General features: G+C 37.1%; 1 protein-coding gene across 8 annotated transcripts in view; it reads right to left on the reverse strand.

Moving 5' to 3' along the window:
• Positions 1 to 4,409: 4,409 nt before the first annotated feature.
• EML1 (EMAP like 1) overlaps positions 4,410 to 17,774 on the reverse strand; it is a 121,352-nt gene continuing 107,987 nt past the window's right edge. For all 8 annotated transcript variants that reach the window (XM_072038305.1, XM_072038307.1, XM_072038303.1 and 5 more), the window contains 10 exons: positions 17,423 to 17,577; positions 16,646 to 16,771; positions 16,266 to 16,397; positions 13,833 to 13,900; positions 12,451 to 12,539; positions 11,836 to 11,933; positions 11,634 to 11,721; positions 11,358 to 11,453; positions 6,248 to 6,378; positions 4,410 to 5,972 (listed from right to left, as the gene is read on the reverse strand). In XM_072038305.1, the coding sequence (XP_071894406.1) occupies positions 5,847 to 5,972; positions 6,248 to 6,378; positions 11,358 to 11,453; positions 11,634 to 11,721; positions 11,836 to 11,933; positions 12,451 to 12,539; positions 13,833 to 13,900; positions 16,266 to 16,397; positions 16,646 to 16,771; positions 17,423 to 17,577 (1,109 nt within the window). In that variant the 3' untranslated portion in view covers positions 4,410 to 5,846. The remainder of the gene's footprint in view (positions 5,973 to 6,247; positions 6,379 to 11,357; positions 11,454 to 11,633; positions 11,722 to 11,835; positions 11,934 to 12,450; positions 12,540 to 13,832; positions 13,901 to 16,265; positions 16,398 to 16,645; positions 16,772 to 17,422; positions 17,578 to 17,774) is intronic.

Consider the following 17,774-nt stretch of genomic DNA (forward strand, 5'->3'; position numbering starts at 1 on the left):
CAGCCTTGATTGACAAAGGTCCCCCAAGTGGCTTTCATAAGCGAGCCACCACTGATGCAAATGAGGAGAGGTCTACCAAATTTAGTGCTGGGTTGGAGCTTTCTGCAAGCTGTCCTCAATACCTCAGTATAAATGATCACCTTCTAGGTTTGTCTAATGAATTCAGGGGCCAAAGTTGTTCCATTAGAAAAAATGAAATTGCAGCAGAACTGTCTGACTAAGGAGAAACATAAATCTGTCTCAATAAGAACATGAGCAGCTAATGCACTCACTCATCCCTCAGCCAGCCGCATTCATCCAGAAGCAGACAGACCCTAGTTCAATTCTGTCCTTACCTCAGGAACCGGTTCCTTATCTCCCACCTTTTGGGCTATGCAGCAACCAGGCCTGGGGCATCTCATCTGCAGGGCAGCCTGCTGCAGCGCAAGAGCAGCATGGAAGTAAGGAGACAGCTCCAGCACAGCTATGAATCCAGGCCAGTAATGGAAGGAAAAGATTTCTATTTAGGTTTCTCACAAGTCTGTTCTTTTCACTAGTAATTAAAGTGACATTTTCCCTGCCATCTGTAGAATTTTTGAGGATGCAGTCGAGTGATTTGTCAACAGTCCCAGGGATGTAGGAGAAAACACAGCAGAAAGACCTCCTGCTTCTCGGAACAGAACATGAAGAAATGAGAACTACCAAGCTTTGCAAAAAAGGGTCTTCTGCTTACAAACTCGTCACATTAATAAATTAATCATTTTAAGGGCAAATAATATTTTCTAAAATTATTTTTTGTGAAGAAAAAATTTCATCCAAGCTTTTCACATATGAAATATGACCTTGTATTAATTAAAATGGCAAAAAAATCAATTTTATAAAAGTTTTTTTCATAAAAGAATTTTTATCATTTGATTTTTTTATATATAAATTCACTTGCATCAAAATATTATTTTTCCTTTTATATTCATTTATTATTTTTAAATACAGTGGCTGATTTTTACAGAGCTCACCTGCTGCAAATTGTTAATACCTGTTAGGTTTTAACAACCTGTCAAAACTCAGCCCTACCACCAATATAAATAATCAATTTGCAAGTAGTAATTCAAATAAAACATATAATTAAGATGAATGATGCTGTAGTTTAGCTATAATATAAATGGGGCCTTTAGGAGTAAATATATGAAAACAGGCAGGAAAGGTGAATATATGAAAACAGGCAGGAGAGGTGAACAAAATAATGAAAAAACACTACTTGAAAATGGGTGATGATCCTAAAAAACAGATTGATTCTATGCTTGTTTCATAAGCGCATAAAAGGGGGGGGGGGGGGGGGGGGGGAGGAGGGAAAGCATTTTAAAAAGCATATGTATTGCTTTCTGAATAATTTAAACCAGGAGAATAGATAATATTGGCTCCAGCAGCCAATCATTTTGAAAACCTGCACACTCAGAAATGATATCTGATATCTGATCTCATTTTGGACAAGTGTAGCAGTCATACTTGTCCTGAAAAAAAATCACTAACCGAAAAAATATTTTATAGTCTAAGCTTGTGATATACGTTAGGGGGATGCACACAGATAAACAGAGCAACCAAGAAATGATGAGATAGTACTGATCATCCAGATACCCTAGGAGAAGCAAGGAAGGAGGGCAGAGCAGACGGGGCTAAAAGCAGATGTAAAGACACTGATATTGATGGGCTGGAGCCAAAGCAGCAGCATAGATAAGGATACTGTAGGAAACCAGGAATTCAGCCCCCAGATGAGTAGAGTTAGTCAGGGCCACTGGTTTTGTAAGCAGTCACAGACAGCAAAACCTGCAGGCAAGGGCAAAGCTGGATGAGCTGCTGAAAGCCAAAGTCACAGAAGAGCAACGCCAGAAGTGAGAGGAAGAGAACCAAGACACAGGAACTGAAACCAAAGAAAGCTGAAAGGGACTAGGAGAATGCTCGATAGGTGACTGCAGCATGAGTGAGACTAGAGACGAGTTGCTTCTTTGAGCAACACTACACCTGCTGCAGCCAAGATCAGAGGTATGGAAGGATGAGAAGCCCAGCCCTATCTCCAGCCAGACTTGAGAACTATCTTTAAGCTACATGGAAAGGCAGGAAAAGACAACTGCTGCAGAAACAGCACCAGGTGGAGGAATGCAGGTACAAGACTCCTGGCTGCTGCTGAGATTGAAATGTATGAAGTCCAGGAATAAACCACATTTTTTTTTTTCCCTTTCCCATTTTCATTATTATCCTCCTATTATTTTTAAATTAAAAAAAAAAAAAAAGGAAGAAAAGGAAGGCACTCCTGAGAAAACATGCAAGAACAGAGGAACAAAGGTAGGATGGGAGAGTTGAAGATTATACATAACAATGGTTGAATTGTGTAGAATTTCCCGGATAATGAAAGACGAATAATTTCAACAGCCATGAAACGGATATTTGCCTCTAGAAGTTACCCACCGTTTGCCAGTTCTGCTAATACATTTGTCTTGCTTTCACAGAGAACAAAGACATTTAACAGCAAAAGTTAGAAACAGAGGAGCAGCAGGAACTCATAGGGGATGGGACTGTTGAAAATCCCCTTTGATCAGTAGCCCTAGGGATGAACTTGCAGGATTCCTCATCTATTTCTTCTAAGGAATAATAATATAAAGTGAAGAAGAGGATCACAAATACATTATCACCCGAGACTAGCACAGCAGGAGAAGGATGAACCAGGAGTGAGCCAACCCAATGTGTAGCTCGTTTTCTCTGTAGTAACTGACTAATCATCTGCAATTCTGAAAGCAGAAAACCTGAAAGGACTTCATATGCAAAACCCCCCAAAAGTAAATAATAACAAGCATGAAGTATCGTGACAAACTATCTAAACAAGATCACAACACATCATTTGAGTATTATGACCTCATCGATTTAACAGTAGGAAGTGAGTAAATTCTATGCCTCAGTTCCACGTACTTCAAGCAGAGGGAGACTGACGTTGCCACCAGAAGTTGCTCCATTGCTCCTCCATCCATTTACTTCCCTCTTCACATCGCTGCTTCTTCTACCTCAGTAGAAGCATTCATACAGCTGCACAGCTAAACCTGAGGAGGCAACTGAGAAGTGTTTTCTGTTTTGCAGTATAGCTGTTTGCTTGCTTGGCTTCCCCTCACCTCCTCCCAGGTCCATCCCCTTCCCAGCTGGGTTTGCCCTACAGCTTCACCAACTGCTGTACAGCTGCACGGGATGGGAATAAGCAGCTGGGGGTAAGACCTCATCCTTCAGTGACAGTGCTAAGTAACGACAGCCTACAATGTCTCTGAAACCACGACTTCAGTCTTACCTGAGGACAAGTTCCTAACACAGAGAGGTGCTAGGAGCTCTCACCACAGACGTAACCCTGTGCACTGGAATGACATTGCTCTACCTGTCAAGTACTCAGAAATAAATGACATTTACTTGGAGGTAGACCAAAAAAATCTGTAGGTGAATGCACACAGCATGTACTTCTTCCCTTCTGTGAAGCCAGAGCTTCACTCTCCATGTGTGAATTAAGGTTTACATTCTCAGTCATGCTAGCACATGAAATTACGTACCTCAAAATTTAGATTTTACTCCCAAATATTTTCAACAGCTATTCTAATCTACAATTCACAAACTTGTGACATTAAGTAGAAGCTTGTCTATTCTTCTAAGTATCTAGTGTTAAAGTATCTAGTATCTAGTATCTAGTATCTAGTGTTTGGTGGACAGTCGGCTGAATATGAGCCAGCAGTGTGCTCAGGTGGCCAAGAAGGCCAACGGCATCCTGGCTTGTATCAGAAACACTGTGACCAGCAGGGCTAGGGAGGTGATCGTCCCCCTGTACTCGGCTCTGGTGAGGCCGCACCTCGAGTACTGTGTTCAGTTTTGGGCCCCTCGCTACAAGAAGGACATCGAGGTGCTTGAGCGGGTCCAGAGAAGGGCGACGAAGCTGGTGAGGGGCCTGGAGAGCAAGTCCTATGAGGAGCGGCTGAAGGAGCTGGGCTTGTTCAGCCTAGAGAAGAGGAGGCTCAGGGGTGACCTTATTGCTATGTATAAGTACATTAAAGGAGGCTGTAGAGAGGTGGGGGTTGGCCTGTTCTCCCATGTGCCTGGTGACAGGACGAGGGGGAATGGGCTAAAGTTACGCCAGGGGAGTTTTAGGTTAGATGTTAGGAAGAATTTCTTTACTGAAAGGGTTGTGAGGCACTGGAACGGGCTGCCCAGGGAGGTGGTGGAGTCACCATCCCTGGAAGTCTTCAAAAGACGTTTAGATGTAGAGCTTAGGGATATGGTTTAGTGGGGACTGTTAGTGTTAGGTTAGAGGTTGGACTCGATGATCTTGAGGTCTCTTCCAACCTAGAAATTCTGTGTGTGATTCTGTGAAAGCAAAGATATTTTACTACACAGGAAGAATACAGTGAAAATTTGCTTTAATACATGTTTATTGGTGTCCTGCACTGCCAGTGTAGGAGGTTGGAGATGTAATAAAAAAGTTTCAAAATTTATTGATTCCATTTCATTTAAATCACTCTAAACAACCAGTGCTTTAGAGTTCAGAGAATTAACGTTTACCGTCCATTACAAGCAAACTTTTAATATTATCTTTTTCGAGTCCACTTAGGACTCCTCTCTTTTTAAAATTTTTCAGATACATTCCTCAAAGTAAACAATACATTTCAATCTGTGTCACAATCACCATTGGTAAGGCCTTCTGAACCATTTTATACCACCTCCACTATTACTTCATTGCAAAACACAATCTTATTTCATACTATAAATATCCATCCATGCACAAAACACAGGGGGCAGAAGTTACACATTAATATCTCATGTAGGCTTCCAAGACTTCCTTCACCCTCTGCAGGTTTATGGTACACTTAAAAAGATATCTTTAGACTTGGTCTACTTGGTCTTAAAATACAAATATACAATATCCATAAGCATAAAAAAGTAAAGCTGGGTTGCCTTACCATTTGTTATGAACTGCTAAAATCTTATACATGTACAATATAGCATCATGCTGATTAATATACATATTAGTTAAATATATCAACCAATAATGGGGATGTGGCCAAGCTTTTTTGTTTCATTTTCAAAAAGAAATTGTTCATATACAAGTAAAAAGATTTTTAATTTAAACTCATCTGGAATACCTGAACCACATAGCCATCTGTAAACCCTGCTGAGATAGCCAGGTCAAACTGGGGCATAACCTGCTGCTTCACTCATCTGAAAGGGCATATAACTCCTCACAGGTGATATCTAAAGTGTGCTACACTCCTAAGAGAATGCAAATTTACCAGCATTCACATTTGCAGATCTAGAAGACTAATTTTTGCATCTTACATCTTCATTTATACCTTCTGCATCAATTCGTCGTCCTCCATCAGAAATAATTCAGTACCTCAACAATGCCATAGGTTTTTCTAAATAAGTAGATATACAGTACAAAGTGTAGATAGTGAAACAATTAAGCACATATATACAGTCTTTGAAAGGCATTTTTGTGACCACTTTAGCAGTGTTTATAGAAAACATTTAAGATAGTCACATTCTGCTGATACCACTGTATTGCAAACTGTCAAGCCACATTTTTATATTAAACTTGTACTGCATTGTATATTGTACAACAAAAGAGAAAACAATCATTCTTAAGGTGTGACACAATGAAAAAATCACTAAACTGAGTAAAGTAACCAGCACAGGGCTTAATTTTCCTGAGGTTTGTAAGAATTTTTTTAAACAAAAATCACAGTGACCAGGCTAAACTGCAAACATACTGTTAAGTTTTAAATATACAGTTTATACATAAGTTCTGTGCATGGTCGACTCAATTGTGTATGTTCATACTGACGTTTCCTCTAAATGACTCGCCACTGCATAATACTTGTGTCTTTTCCGCCCGTGGAGATGAGATGGGTGTCTTCACAGAGAAAATCTACATTAGTTACATGACTACTATGTCCACCGTACACGTGGCTTGGAGCCTAGAAAACACCATATTAGTGAGAAGATGAAGTGTCATAAAAACATAACATTACAACATAACATTCAGACTACAATGAAACCAAGGCATCACATTACTCTCAAAATATTTTAATATTAAATTAAAATTTAATTGTACTCTCAATCAAACTTAAGTAAATCCCTTAGGCATACATACATTCCCACTTTTTCTTTTTTTTTTATTTTGTAAATAGGAAAACACCATTTTATGCATTTGTGTAGGATACAAGAGTGAATTTTTTTTTAAATGCCTTACCCTAAACTGTGAACAGGGATATGAGAAGAGATGTACTTTGCCAAAATCATCCCCTGTTGAGAGCAGTTTTCTCCCGTGTGATCGACAAACAGCGTTGATATCTGTTCCATCTGAACCTTCAGGCCATACACCTGAAACATGAAGGGCCTAATTAAGTGTTTCTATAACGGAAACAGAAGTGACAGCTTCGGGTTTTGTTAAAATATTAATAAGGGGTTACTTGTTTAAAAAGCAAAAAACAAGAAAATCGTAAAAATAACTGCAGTTGAGTTAGTATGCATACTTCAGAAGCAGCAAAAGACCAGATCCTAATAGGAAAGTACACAAATCTTTTATTTCTTCTAGTCAGCAGAGTGCTTTTAACTCTGAAAAAGTGCTTCCATATGGTTATGTAGGAAATAATGTTACAGCTTTTATTTTCCTGTCAGCTTATTAATGTATGCACTAGCATAGTTTCTTCACATTACTATAGGCTTAAAAGCTATGTATGATTCAACATACTTTCTTCATATTACTGAAGTCTAAGACCTAGGACAGAAGAATTTGCCTAGTTAGAAATGTTATTTAATAATTAATGAATGCGTTGAAAAGAAACTGAACCTACTATAAAATTTTAAGTAATTATATGTGAATAAAGTTATTTATGTAAGTAGTAATTCTTCCTTGTGTACTGTACTTCTTGCTGTCCTTGCACAAAATATTGCTCTAAAATTAAACCATAGGCTCCTCAATGTAAGGACCAAGTCTTTGCACCAAATCTTTAAAGCTTCTGAATACTTGCCTGCTGAAACTGTAATAAATTCCAGTCAGTTATTGAAATGTCAGCTTTTCTGTATGCAGTACTGTGCATTTTTTAAAGATGATTTTCATAATTCAGATTTTATCCAATCCCTGCTTTGCATAAATGATGCCAGGCTTTCAGAGGCCACTGACATAATTAGAATAATAAGCGTGCTGATGTTATGATGGAGGGGTGTGAGGAAGCTGTATGAACTCTGCTGTGTCCCTCTGAAGTCCTACTACTTGAGTGCAAGCCCGCTTAAATAGTATTTTTAGTGTGTCAGGAGGAGACAGTTGCCACTCTGTCATGCTTACCCTGCTCTTTTCCAGGGTGTGTCTATGGGCAGGGCAGGCACACACCAGCTTCCCTTACTGGGACACCAAAATGGGAATCTGCCCTGTACCGTGGAAGCAGCTAGCTTGGATCTGCATACAGTTCTTCCCAAATATAGTCTTTGAATCATTCCCCAGAAACTCAGAAGCACTAAAAGGAAGTGACTTTATGTCTTTCTGCCAGTGATTTTAAGGAGGTACAAGTTACTGTAAATAAAATGAAACACGGTATTGATTTGTGGACTGCCAGTAACTCGCCTGACCTGTGCGGAAACCCCTCTTTGCTAGGCTGGGGATGTTAAAAGAGAGGCTGGGAAGAAAGAAAATGAATGTGCAAAGAAGAAATGCAAGAATTGCTACTCATGAAATTATGAATACTGAAAATGAAAAGACATAGAAAAGCTGTTTTAAGTAACTGCTTTGACAAAAAGCAGGCTGTATGAACATCAAATGTTAGCTGAAAACCAGACATGAGTCTTTTCAAGATGTAAATATGACAAGCTGGAGATAACCCCTAAAGGAAATGGTTTAAGGAACAAGATTGCCATTTTAAAACAGGTAAAGAATTATATCAGCATGTTTGCTTTGAGATTCCGTACTCTTTCAGAATGATTCCAGTGCCCCATTGTCAGTTTTTCTAGTAGCTGAATCACCTTTGCTGAAAAATTAGCCGACATTGTTCCTCTTGCCCCTCCAGTCCTCTGCAGACATGGAAAAAGCAACCATTTCCATTCTCCTGTTTGAAAATTGATGCCATATCCTTTTCTTCTTCTTTCTCTAAAATTCATTCATTACATCTCTTCTCACAGAACAATATTCAGATGTGCAATTATTCCTGTTAGCGCTCGGACTACATTATCTGTTGGTCCAATATGCAAAACCCAGCAGCAGCATTCCAGCTGTTACTGGAGCAGATACTGACAAAGGATGATTGCCTCACATTTTGCATGGCGTCCTTTTCATTATGTATCCCTCTAATGCATCTGCCTTTTCTTATAACTACATAATAGTGTTGATTCATGTTCAGTTTGTATGCAAGAGTAATCTGATCTTTCTGTGCAGAACTGCTCTCTGGCCTGCTATCCTCTCTTCTGTATTTGTACAACTGGCTTCTACTCTTCAGGTACATAACCTTCTCTTTGTCTCTACTGAATTGCCTCCTTGTTTCATATATTTCCTCTGTTACTTCAGACAATTTTCTAATCCTGTACCTTCATGCCTCCTATGAATTATATGCACTGATTTATCATCCGTGCTATTAATAAAAATATTCAAACAAAAATAATATTCAGTGTAGAGCCTTCTAGACACTTTTGAGCCCAACTGATCTCAGCTCTGCTTTGCTTGCAATGCATTCAGGCTTTTCACATTGTCTTACATGTCTTCTACTCCTGCCCTTTACCTCAAAAACTAATTTTTCCAAAACCGGGCATGTAATGTGACCTGATGCCATGGTTGTGTATCCAGCAGACCATGGCTCTTTGCAAGAGCACACAGATCAGGAAGCATTTTAAGGTCATTTGTCCTTCACATTTACATGTGCTTGTATCACAAATATCCACCATAGAACACATTTCCTTACATGCTGCTGATTTTCAGTTCAATCATCTCTATGCATTTCCAGGCTGATTAACCTGCTCCCATGCTTGAAGACAGGTGTTCAACAGATCAGTGCTCATTTTCCACCTTGCATTGATTATACTCAGCTGTGAATGCTACACATACTATTTGGGATTTTTATGTGGTTCTACCTGAGGGAGAAAATATCCCTAGCTTCAGTAGCGAGTAGTTACTGAAAAATGAATACTCCAGATGCCTCATGCCCTTGATGATGTGATTGATTCTTTTATGGACAGGGAGGCAACCCCAGCAAGCACTTAAAAACTGTGGCTGCTCTGAGACCACAATGTACGGAAGAACAGTGACTTCCAACATTATAGACTGGCTTCCAGTTTATAATTTATGAGCTTCTTCAGTTTATTATTCTAACCAATTTTAAATCTTCCCAAACAGAAAGTTTGCCTTGCTGAAGTCCATTATTTTCATTTTGTTGCTCCTCTCCTTCCTGTAGTAAGGCTCACGACCTCCCTGATTCCACAGTCATTCCTACACAAGACACATTCACATTTTTAAGTTCTTTGTACCTCCATACAAAGAAATCTGGAAGAGAGTCCCCTCCAAGTGTTTATCTATTTTCTGTGTGAAGAAAATTCAGAAAACTTGCTAGCTAGCCAGTGTACTGCAACTCATTTCCCAAAAGACATTGGAAGAGTAAAAATCTCACATCCTCAGCAGTTCTTTGCTTTTACTGATTCTGCTACCTATTAAAAATTTAATTCATTTGATCTTTCTAGAAGATGGGCAACAGTATAATCCTGCTATCATTAATATTCATTTTTTCGTCAATAATTATAAAGCATTATCTTTATAACTTCCCCAGTCTGAACCTAACTGTGTATCTATCAATCCTCAGTATACATGGCACTGTAGTTTTTTTGCATTACATATCCTCTCTGAATAAATTATACCCTTTAAAATTTTGACTAACCTCTTCACAATCTCTATTACATTACTAAAATAACAACTGTGATAACTATTCAAACTACTAGCTACTTTTATTTATTCCACATACTTGTTGCTTTAGCAACAATATATAGCTTACAATAAACATGTTCAGCACGGAGGACCAAGCATAAAAGTGTCTGTGATGTTTCCACAGGTGCCTCATTGGCCTAGTAGGACATTTAGTTCCACAGTACGCTCCTAAAGCTGACTTGCTGCATGGGGGGGGGAAGGGTCACACCTCTCAGCTGTGACACCCCTCTGTTACAATCGTCTATGCACCAAAAGCAGCCCCATATTCTAATAGTACTATATTTTCCATGAATCTAATTTATAAAAGAATACTGATTCGAAGTATAGATCATTTCAGAATATGTGAACCTTTGATGCTAAATACAAAGACTTTGTAACTTTTTGTCACATACACTCAAATCTCAGGCACTGAGGACTTGAATATATTATTAGTTCTATTAGGGCCTTCATCTCTCATATGAGAAACATAGCCAGTCTCCTAGGACTTCTTCCTTTAACTAAATCTGTGGTGTTGTGATAGCCAAGCACTGCCTGTTGGTTAAATATTAAAAAATTTGAATGTTTCTTCCTACCGTATTGCTACTGCCATCCCATCTTTTAGGCTGCAAAAACACGTCCTTTCTGGCTGCTTTCAAACACACTATTGCATCTATTCTACTAGAAACATGGGAGAAAATCTTCCCTGCTTACACTAGAACAGACTCTTTGAATGTCTATGATGACTTCCTATTTTATCTTAAGGATTCGAGAACTTGAAGGCTCTTGTATTCAGTTTTCATAATGATCTGTTAATTCTGCACATGTTGAATAAATACAAAACTTTTGAGCACGCTATGGAAAGCAGCTCCTTCAAAACTGTAGAAGTCTCATGGAAAAAAAAAAAACTATCATGATTTTGTTAGATTTTTACTTCTTTTCCCTTGTATTCCTTTCATCTCATTCACTTGTTATATATTCCATCAAATTGGCATCAAATTGCACTCAAGTACTTAATGACAGGACTGTCATCTCTTGTGCTTGCATAGTAACCAGTGCAAAGGAAATTGGTTCCAATAAGGGGATTTGGCCCAGTAGCTGCGTAGATAATGATAATTCTGTAGAAATGGAACATTAAATTGAAAGAGACAAGCAGCAACACTAGTGTGACAGAAAGGACAGTCTGCAATTTCTTCCTTTTCTTCCCTTGTGCTGTAATTTAAAATTTATACTTGAAGCTAGCAGGAATATTAAATCAGAGTCTTTCTGGATTGAAATAAGAGGACAGATTGTAATAAGAATGGCATAACAGAAGTTCTGTGTTTTCCCCTGAAATGTGAATAGTCATGTTTCATAAGAAAAAATTGGCATTCACAGTATTTGTGAATAACAAGTGATAAAAGCTTCTATGAGGAAAAATGCTTACCAAAAACATGGAACCCTAAAGTACAGGTGTAAGTGGCCCATTCTATATCTCTAGTTGTTTCAACACTCACTACTTGTTTACAAGCTGATGGGATCCCTACAAAAGAAGAAAAAAAAGCATAACATCTTTAATTCTCAAATTGTATAGATTTTGATTGCAGCAGATGAATTAAAACATATGGTCTATCTTGGCAGTTATATGGTCTCATTTAAATTTTAAATCTGAATTAGACTGCCTGAACTTTGTACAAAATGAGTAAATATAATTTTTACTCACAGTATAGGATTTCATAATCTCCTGAATTAGACACAAGATACTGCGAGTTAACAGACCAATCCAGATGAGTAATAAAGCTGGAATGACCCTATGATGAGAAAAATATAACATTAACTAGCATCTCTCAATGTGACCACATTAATAAAGTGCTGCAAAACATACTTAAGTTGTTATCATTGAGAAAAAAAAAAAGATTACTTACCGAACATTTGCCAATTCTAGTGTACTTTCTTCCATTTTCATTAACGCCATATATATAAATACAGTTGTCATGGGAACCTATTGCCAAGAAGTTTCCATCTATAAATGCAAAAGTCAACTTTAATTATTCCAGTAAGGAAGAACTTAGATCAATTTTGAAAAGTTAGAACCATGAAGAATAGGAACTGTTCTTAAAGGTTTGAAAAGGAGAAAAAAGGTGATTTTTTTTTTCCCTTTGTCAGTTGCATTTGATACATGTTTCAAGATTATAATAGAGCAAGTTTATACAGAAAGCATCACTGTTAACACATGGCACTTCTGGAAGCATCAACTATCCATTTAGGACTAATCTGATTGCAAAAACCTGCACAGTTAAGTTGTGTTTGTTTTCTTCTTCCCAGTGATACCACGACAAATAGGGGTTGGTGGAGCTGAGGCAGTGGGACCTAGAGCTTAATACATCACATACTGTGTTGCCAGTGTTTCACAGTGTATTTATTTTTCAATTTAAGTATTTCAAGTGGGAAATTATTGTAGAAGCAAACCCCAAACTTAATTAAGAAAATTCAATACTTTTTTCTTTTTTAAAAAAAAAAGTAAATAAACACTCTCAAACCTGGCGAGTAACGCATTACAGACAGCTGCTCATTTCCATCTGTGTGTACAGTGACCAAGTCCTTTGTTTCTGTGTCAAACACAAACCACCTGTTGTAAATACAGAAAGAGGCCAATAAATCATTCCATAAGGAATTTAAATCTACTGTAATCTTGACCAACTTTTCTTCTGTCAAAATAGCATAAGTTTTACACTAGAAAAAGAAAAACAGCAACTGCTACTCATTTTCTTTATTTTTTATTTTAACAGGAAAGTTTCTTTCCAGTGTTTTTTAACCAGAATAACTATCAGGCATTGACCCTGATGTTAATCCTCAGATTTTATTGTTTTACTACGTGTCATGCATTAGAATAAAGGAAGAATTATATATAGTGACCCTTCTCCTTCAAGACAGCCGTATGCTATACTAACATTTAAATTGATATTTATATTATGTCCAAGAGCAAAAAAAAACAAAACAAAACAAAACAAAAAAAACAACATGGGACCATAAAAAATATCACAGAATCTTGGCTCATGACCTATAAGCATTCTATGCATTTTCAGTTGAGTGCAACTGCTTTCAGCACTAACGGCAAAGTCTGCCCTCAAGTGACATTACAGGAAAGGATGAAATTATGGTAGACAATCAAGGTTAAACCAACGGTCTGCCACTGATCCAGCATGTAACCAAGGGATCTATCTTCTCTGTAAAAGGCAGAAACTATTTTTCACGCTGTTTTTTTTCCTGCCTTGTCTATTACACTCTTCAGGCAGAACAAATGTCGTAATATGTATTTTAACACTATGTCTAGCAGTGGGACATTTGCTAAAATTTTGTTAAAGCTTCTGGATATTACTGCATTAGACATAATAAGCCCCTTGTTAAATTTAGAATGAGCAACCATTTTCTATGTGATTTCTTCTACACGGCTTTTCAGGCCTCAGGGAAGCTCTCTGTATATACATCTATAAAGTTAATTCTTTATCTCAGACTCCTCTGTTAAACTCTCCTTTGCCACGATGGAAACAAAGATTTAATATCTAGGTCGCTGGTGTCATGAGAACCCCTTCTGTCCACAGCCTAACACTCAGCTAGACTTCCTGTCCTGTCAAAACCCACCTCCTAGCACTGATCTTAGACTGTCACTGCTCCAGGGCAGAAGCCTTCTCTTTATCCTATGTCCACACAATACTCAACAAACACAGGGTACTAGTCCAAGACCAGGATTTCTAGGAATTATGGGAATACAAAAAAATTTCATTCTCTAATCCAATTCAATTCAATATGGGATGAACACACATCACGTATCTGCAAAACAAGAACATTTACTTGAATGTGGTGAGCTGGAAAAATCACATATTGTGTGTTGGTGCCCAAGGTGCATCTCTGTGCATCTTACCTTCCAGTTAGCGTTCCTACTGCAACAACAGATGCTGAAGGATGAAAACCTGAAGACTGTGCTGGATCCTAAAATGTTTTAGAAGAAAACACACATATTTAGCAATCCAAGTTATAACAAAAACACATTTTAGTTATCTTCTGCAAGACCACAGTAACCCTCTCTAGTGGTTTTCAAATACAAACTTAAGGGGGAAAAAAATCACACAGTTAATCACAGTTAAAAAACTGATTGAAATATTGCCCAACGGATTTTTCCCTCTATACAAGGCTACTGTTTTCTTCTCTATCTTATCTAAAAATAATTAGTCAAATGATTTCATTAGAAAATTGGCAAAGGCAACTTCTCACCAAAACACAAACAAGAGATAAAAATAACTTGTTAAATTAGAGTTGACCTAAGAATTAAGTACTAAAGCTGCAGTTTGCCTACTGTCTAAAGATGTACTTGCTTGTCCTTTCAACAAAGGTATGTATCACTGCATAGCAGGGTAAAACCTAACTTCTGCCCACACCAAAAGACTTTTTCAGCATCTGCCAGTTGGAGCTTAATAGGAGACTAAGGGCATGAACTGAGTTTGTTATTTTGATATGCTATTTTAAAACATCTTACTTTGTATTGTATATTATTCTGGAGACATAAGTAGAATTGTAGTGTTCTTCTCATTTAAACTTATGCCTAAAAAAAAAAATGAAGTGTTTTCTTTCTAATAGCCTCTACAGTTAAAAAGAATGAGCTCCAGAACCCTTAGGCAATAGGAGAAAGTCTCAAAATAAGCAGCTTATTTCTTTCTGACACCTGCCAAAAATAATTTTAAAGCGTAAGCAAAAAAAATGAGTAACACATCTCGCAAAAATGCTTATATCCTGGATTTTCTATATTCCAGAACAGTATCATATCGTAGCCATCTTAGTAAATCTGTTTACATTTTTATCAATTTGTAATTACTTCCCCTAGTGGCTTGGTGTGAGGTATATCCTCATCAGTTTAAGCAAGTGAATAATTTCAAAGTTACTAACTCCATTATTTATTTATTTATTTTTTCCTCAAAAAAGATATTTTCTTCATTAAGCCAGAGGTTCAAACAGCAAGTTTCATCTTAGCAGTAACCTCTACTCATAACTACATTAAAAAGATTTTACATAGATTCTCATGGCAAAAACGGGTTAAAGCAAAATGACTTATTTACTCTGGATAAGCAGTCAGTGATCTACAAAACACTGTCTCAGACATTTCAAGTGTTAAATAAGGAGAATATTTTCAAGACTGATAACGTCTTAATGAAGCAGTGTGTACTTGGAAAGGAAAAAAAAATCTAAATGTAGTTTAATGAACCTCCTGCTATTGCCATTAAACCTTATCCTTTTGAAAAAGTTAAGTAAAGCAGTTTCTTAAACTGAGTCAATCTCTTCAATTAATTTAGAAGATTCTCTTGTCAACAAAAATATAGATCGTAGAACATATGACGTTTGTTAGACAGAATAAACTCCCTTTTCCACATTCATCAAGCAAGTGTGATTTAACAAGTGTATACAACTGGCACAGGATACTACGAGAGACAGTATGGCAAACGCTACTCTGTTCAGACTGTTTCAACTTGGTGTAATGGCTTGCAATTACTGCAGATGTGTTGCATTCAGCAAATCTTATCAATACTAGCTTTAACATAAAATGTTACACAAGCCTGAGTCATTAGCAATCTTTTTATGAAAAAAGTTGCATAATTAGGAGTTTTGAAAAAAAAAAATGTGAATAGAAGACTGCTTGGGGGAAAAAAATAGTGGCATGTCACAATAGAGACATTCTAAAGATCAGTTCCAGCAGATGCATGTAGTAATGCATCGTTATCACAAAGCCAGTAGGAGTTTGCAAATGAACAAATGAGTGCTTAAGTAGAGCACAAAACTGAGCCTTCACTGTGTATTCCTTCCATACCTAAACATGGAGTTTCATACCAGAGAGAGGAAATTAAATTCTAAAACATACATGTTCTTTCATGGATAGAACGTATTAAAAATCCTAACAACATATAGAAGACAAATAAAGGCTTAAAAATGTCACAAAAAATTATTGTCCTTATGAAGTTTGACTATTACCATTCTCAGGACTGTAACAGTAATCCTGATCAGAACTACTTTTAAATGATATATACTTCCTAACTTTATATTTCTTCTTCTGCTCCTGGTAAAATAAAAATTATGAAAGTCAACAGCACTGTATACTTCTACACAATGCAGCACATACATCAATATAATCTAGGCCTTATTTTTTTCGTTTATAGCAACGTTATGCCCACTTTAAGAAAAAAAACGTTACAAGACGTGTTTCTTCTCCTTCAAGTTAGTATTTTAAGGTACTCTGTTAGTAATTATATTAAAATCACAAATTGAGAAGTTCTGTTAGAGGAGTAGACTTGTGTTTATAAATTTATACCTCTATAATCTTGTTCCAGATAGGATGATGAGTAGTAGCATCCCAGAGGGTAATGTGTTTGTCATGCCCACAAGTGAAGAACTGAGGTTTAGAGGAATGGACTGCTAGTCCCCAAAGCTCATCAGTGTGACCCTGCATGAACAGAAATGTTTCTTAACAAGGAGGACAATAACATCAAAATATTTTTAAACAGGATTAAAACGGCCAAACTATGTATTAAAGCATTAGAGAAATATGTTGTTTTGGATAGATGCTAATAAGGATGTTATTTGTTGCCAAAAGTATCAGAAATATGAATTCTTCTGTTATTGCAGTACTTAAATTTGACCTCTACCTTTTTTGCTATGACACACAAACTTTCTTGAAAGGCAACAGCTTACCTGGGTAATAGGGAAAAAGTCTCCTGATAGTGTGCCTTGTAGTACGAAGTTTCTAGTAGTCCCTATTAGCACGACGTCACCTTTTCCCTCAGCTACCGTTCTTATTGGGCCAAACTGTTCTGGAATCTGTGTTCATAACAGACAAACAGATAGAAATGTGAGAATACAAACTGATTTGTCAAGCATGACTTTTTTTTTTTTTTAAAGGCATTTAGCAATTGCATTTTAATGTGTTGCACAGAGAAGAAATAAAATGGGCGAATATACATCCTTGACTTCCACAAGTTTGGAACAACTTGCATCAGGCAATCCTTATCAGTGGAACATTACATTTGTACAGATAAACAACATATTTCAACAGAAACGGTTCCTTCATGCAATGTTCACTCAGTTGTATTTTACTTCTGACCATGATATTTGATTAAGCATTTCCATTCAGTGGCAGGCTTTTTACTGCTAGTACTTTTTTTTGCAAGGTATATTTCTTTAATCGCAAACTAGGTTTTGAAAAATTCAGTGCTAGTCCCCAGTATAAAATTCAAAAGAAAATGTAATATTTAAAACATGAAGGAATGTCAGTGTATGAACAGATTTTAATAAACAGGCTCTCAGACTCTCACAGGCTCATTATCACAGAATATGACATTTTACCATTTATTCGTTTTTTCAAAGAATGTATATCCATAGGGAAAGAAAAAGATTTTAAAAGAACTCTTCAGAAGACAGTTAAAATTTCACTTTGAGTGGCAGAGGAAATTTAAAGATAGGTGATATCACCTCAGTTTTGTGAAGTTTTTGGTAATTTCCATTCCAAGATATTAGCTTTCGGTCTTTTCCACCTCCTGATACTAATGTGCCATCTCGCAGCATACAGAGTGCAAATATTCCGCCTTCATGTGCCCCTTGAACTGCGTGGCTTATTCTATTGGTACCTGGATATAAGGAGAACAGATCTACTAGTGAAATACTCAGCTTAATGAGTTCTTTTACCCCAGCTTTGTTCTTTTGTCCATTTCTCTACTTCCCAAGGATTATGTCTAAACAGCGCTAATGGTGGGAATAGTGTTGCACCAAAATGCTCAGACCCACAAATGAGAACACATCAGGCCATCTCAAAAACATATTCCCC

Source organism: Anas platyrhynchos, chromosome 5 (assembly GCF_047663525.1).
Source record: "Anas platyrhynchos isolate ZD024472 breed Pekin duck chromosome 5, IASCAAS_PekinDuck_T2T, whole genome shotgun sequence".
Lineage (NCBI taxonomy): Eukaryota > Metazoa > Chordata > Aves > Anseriformes > Anatidae > Anas > Anas platyrhynchos.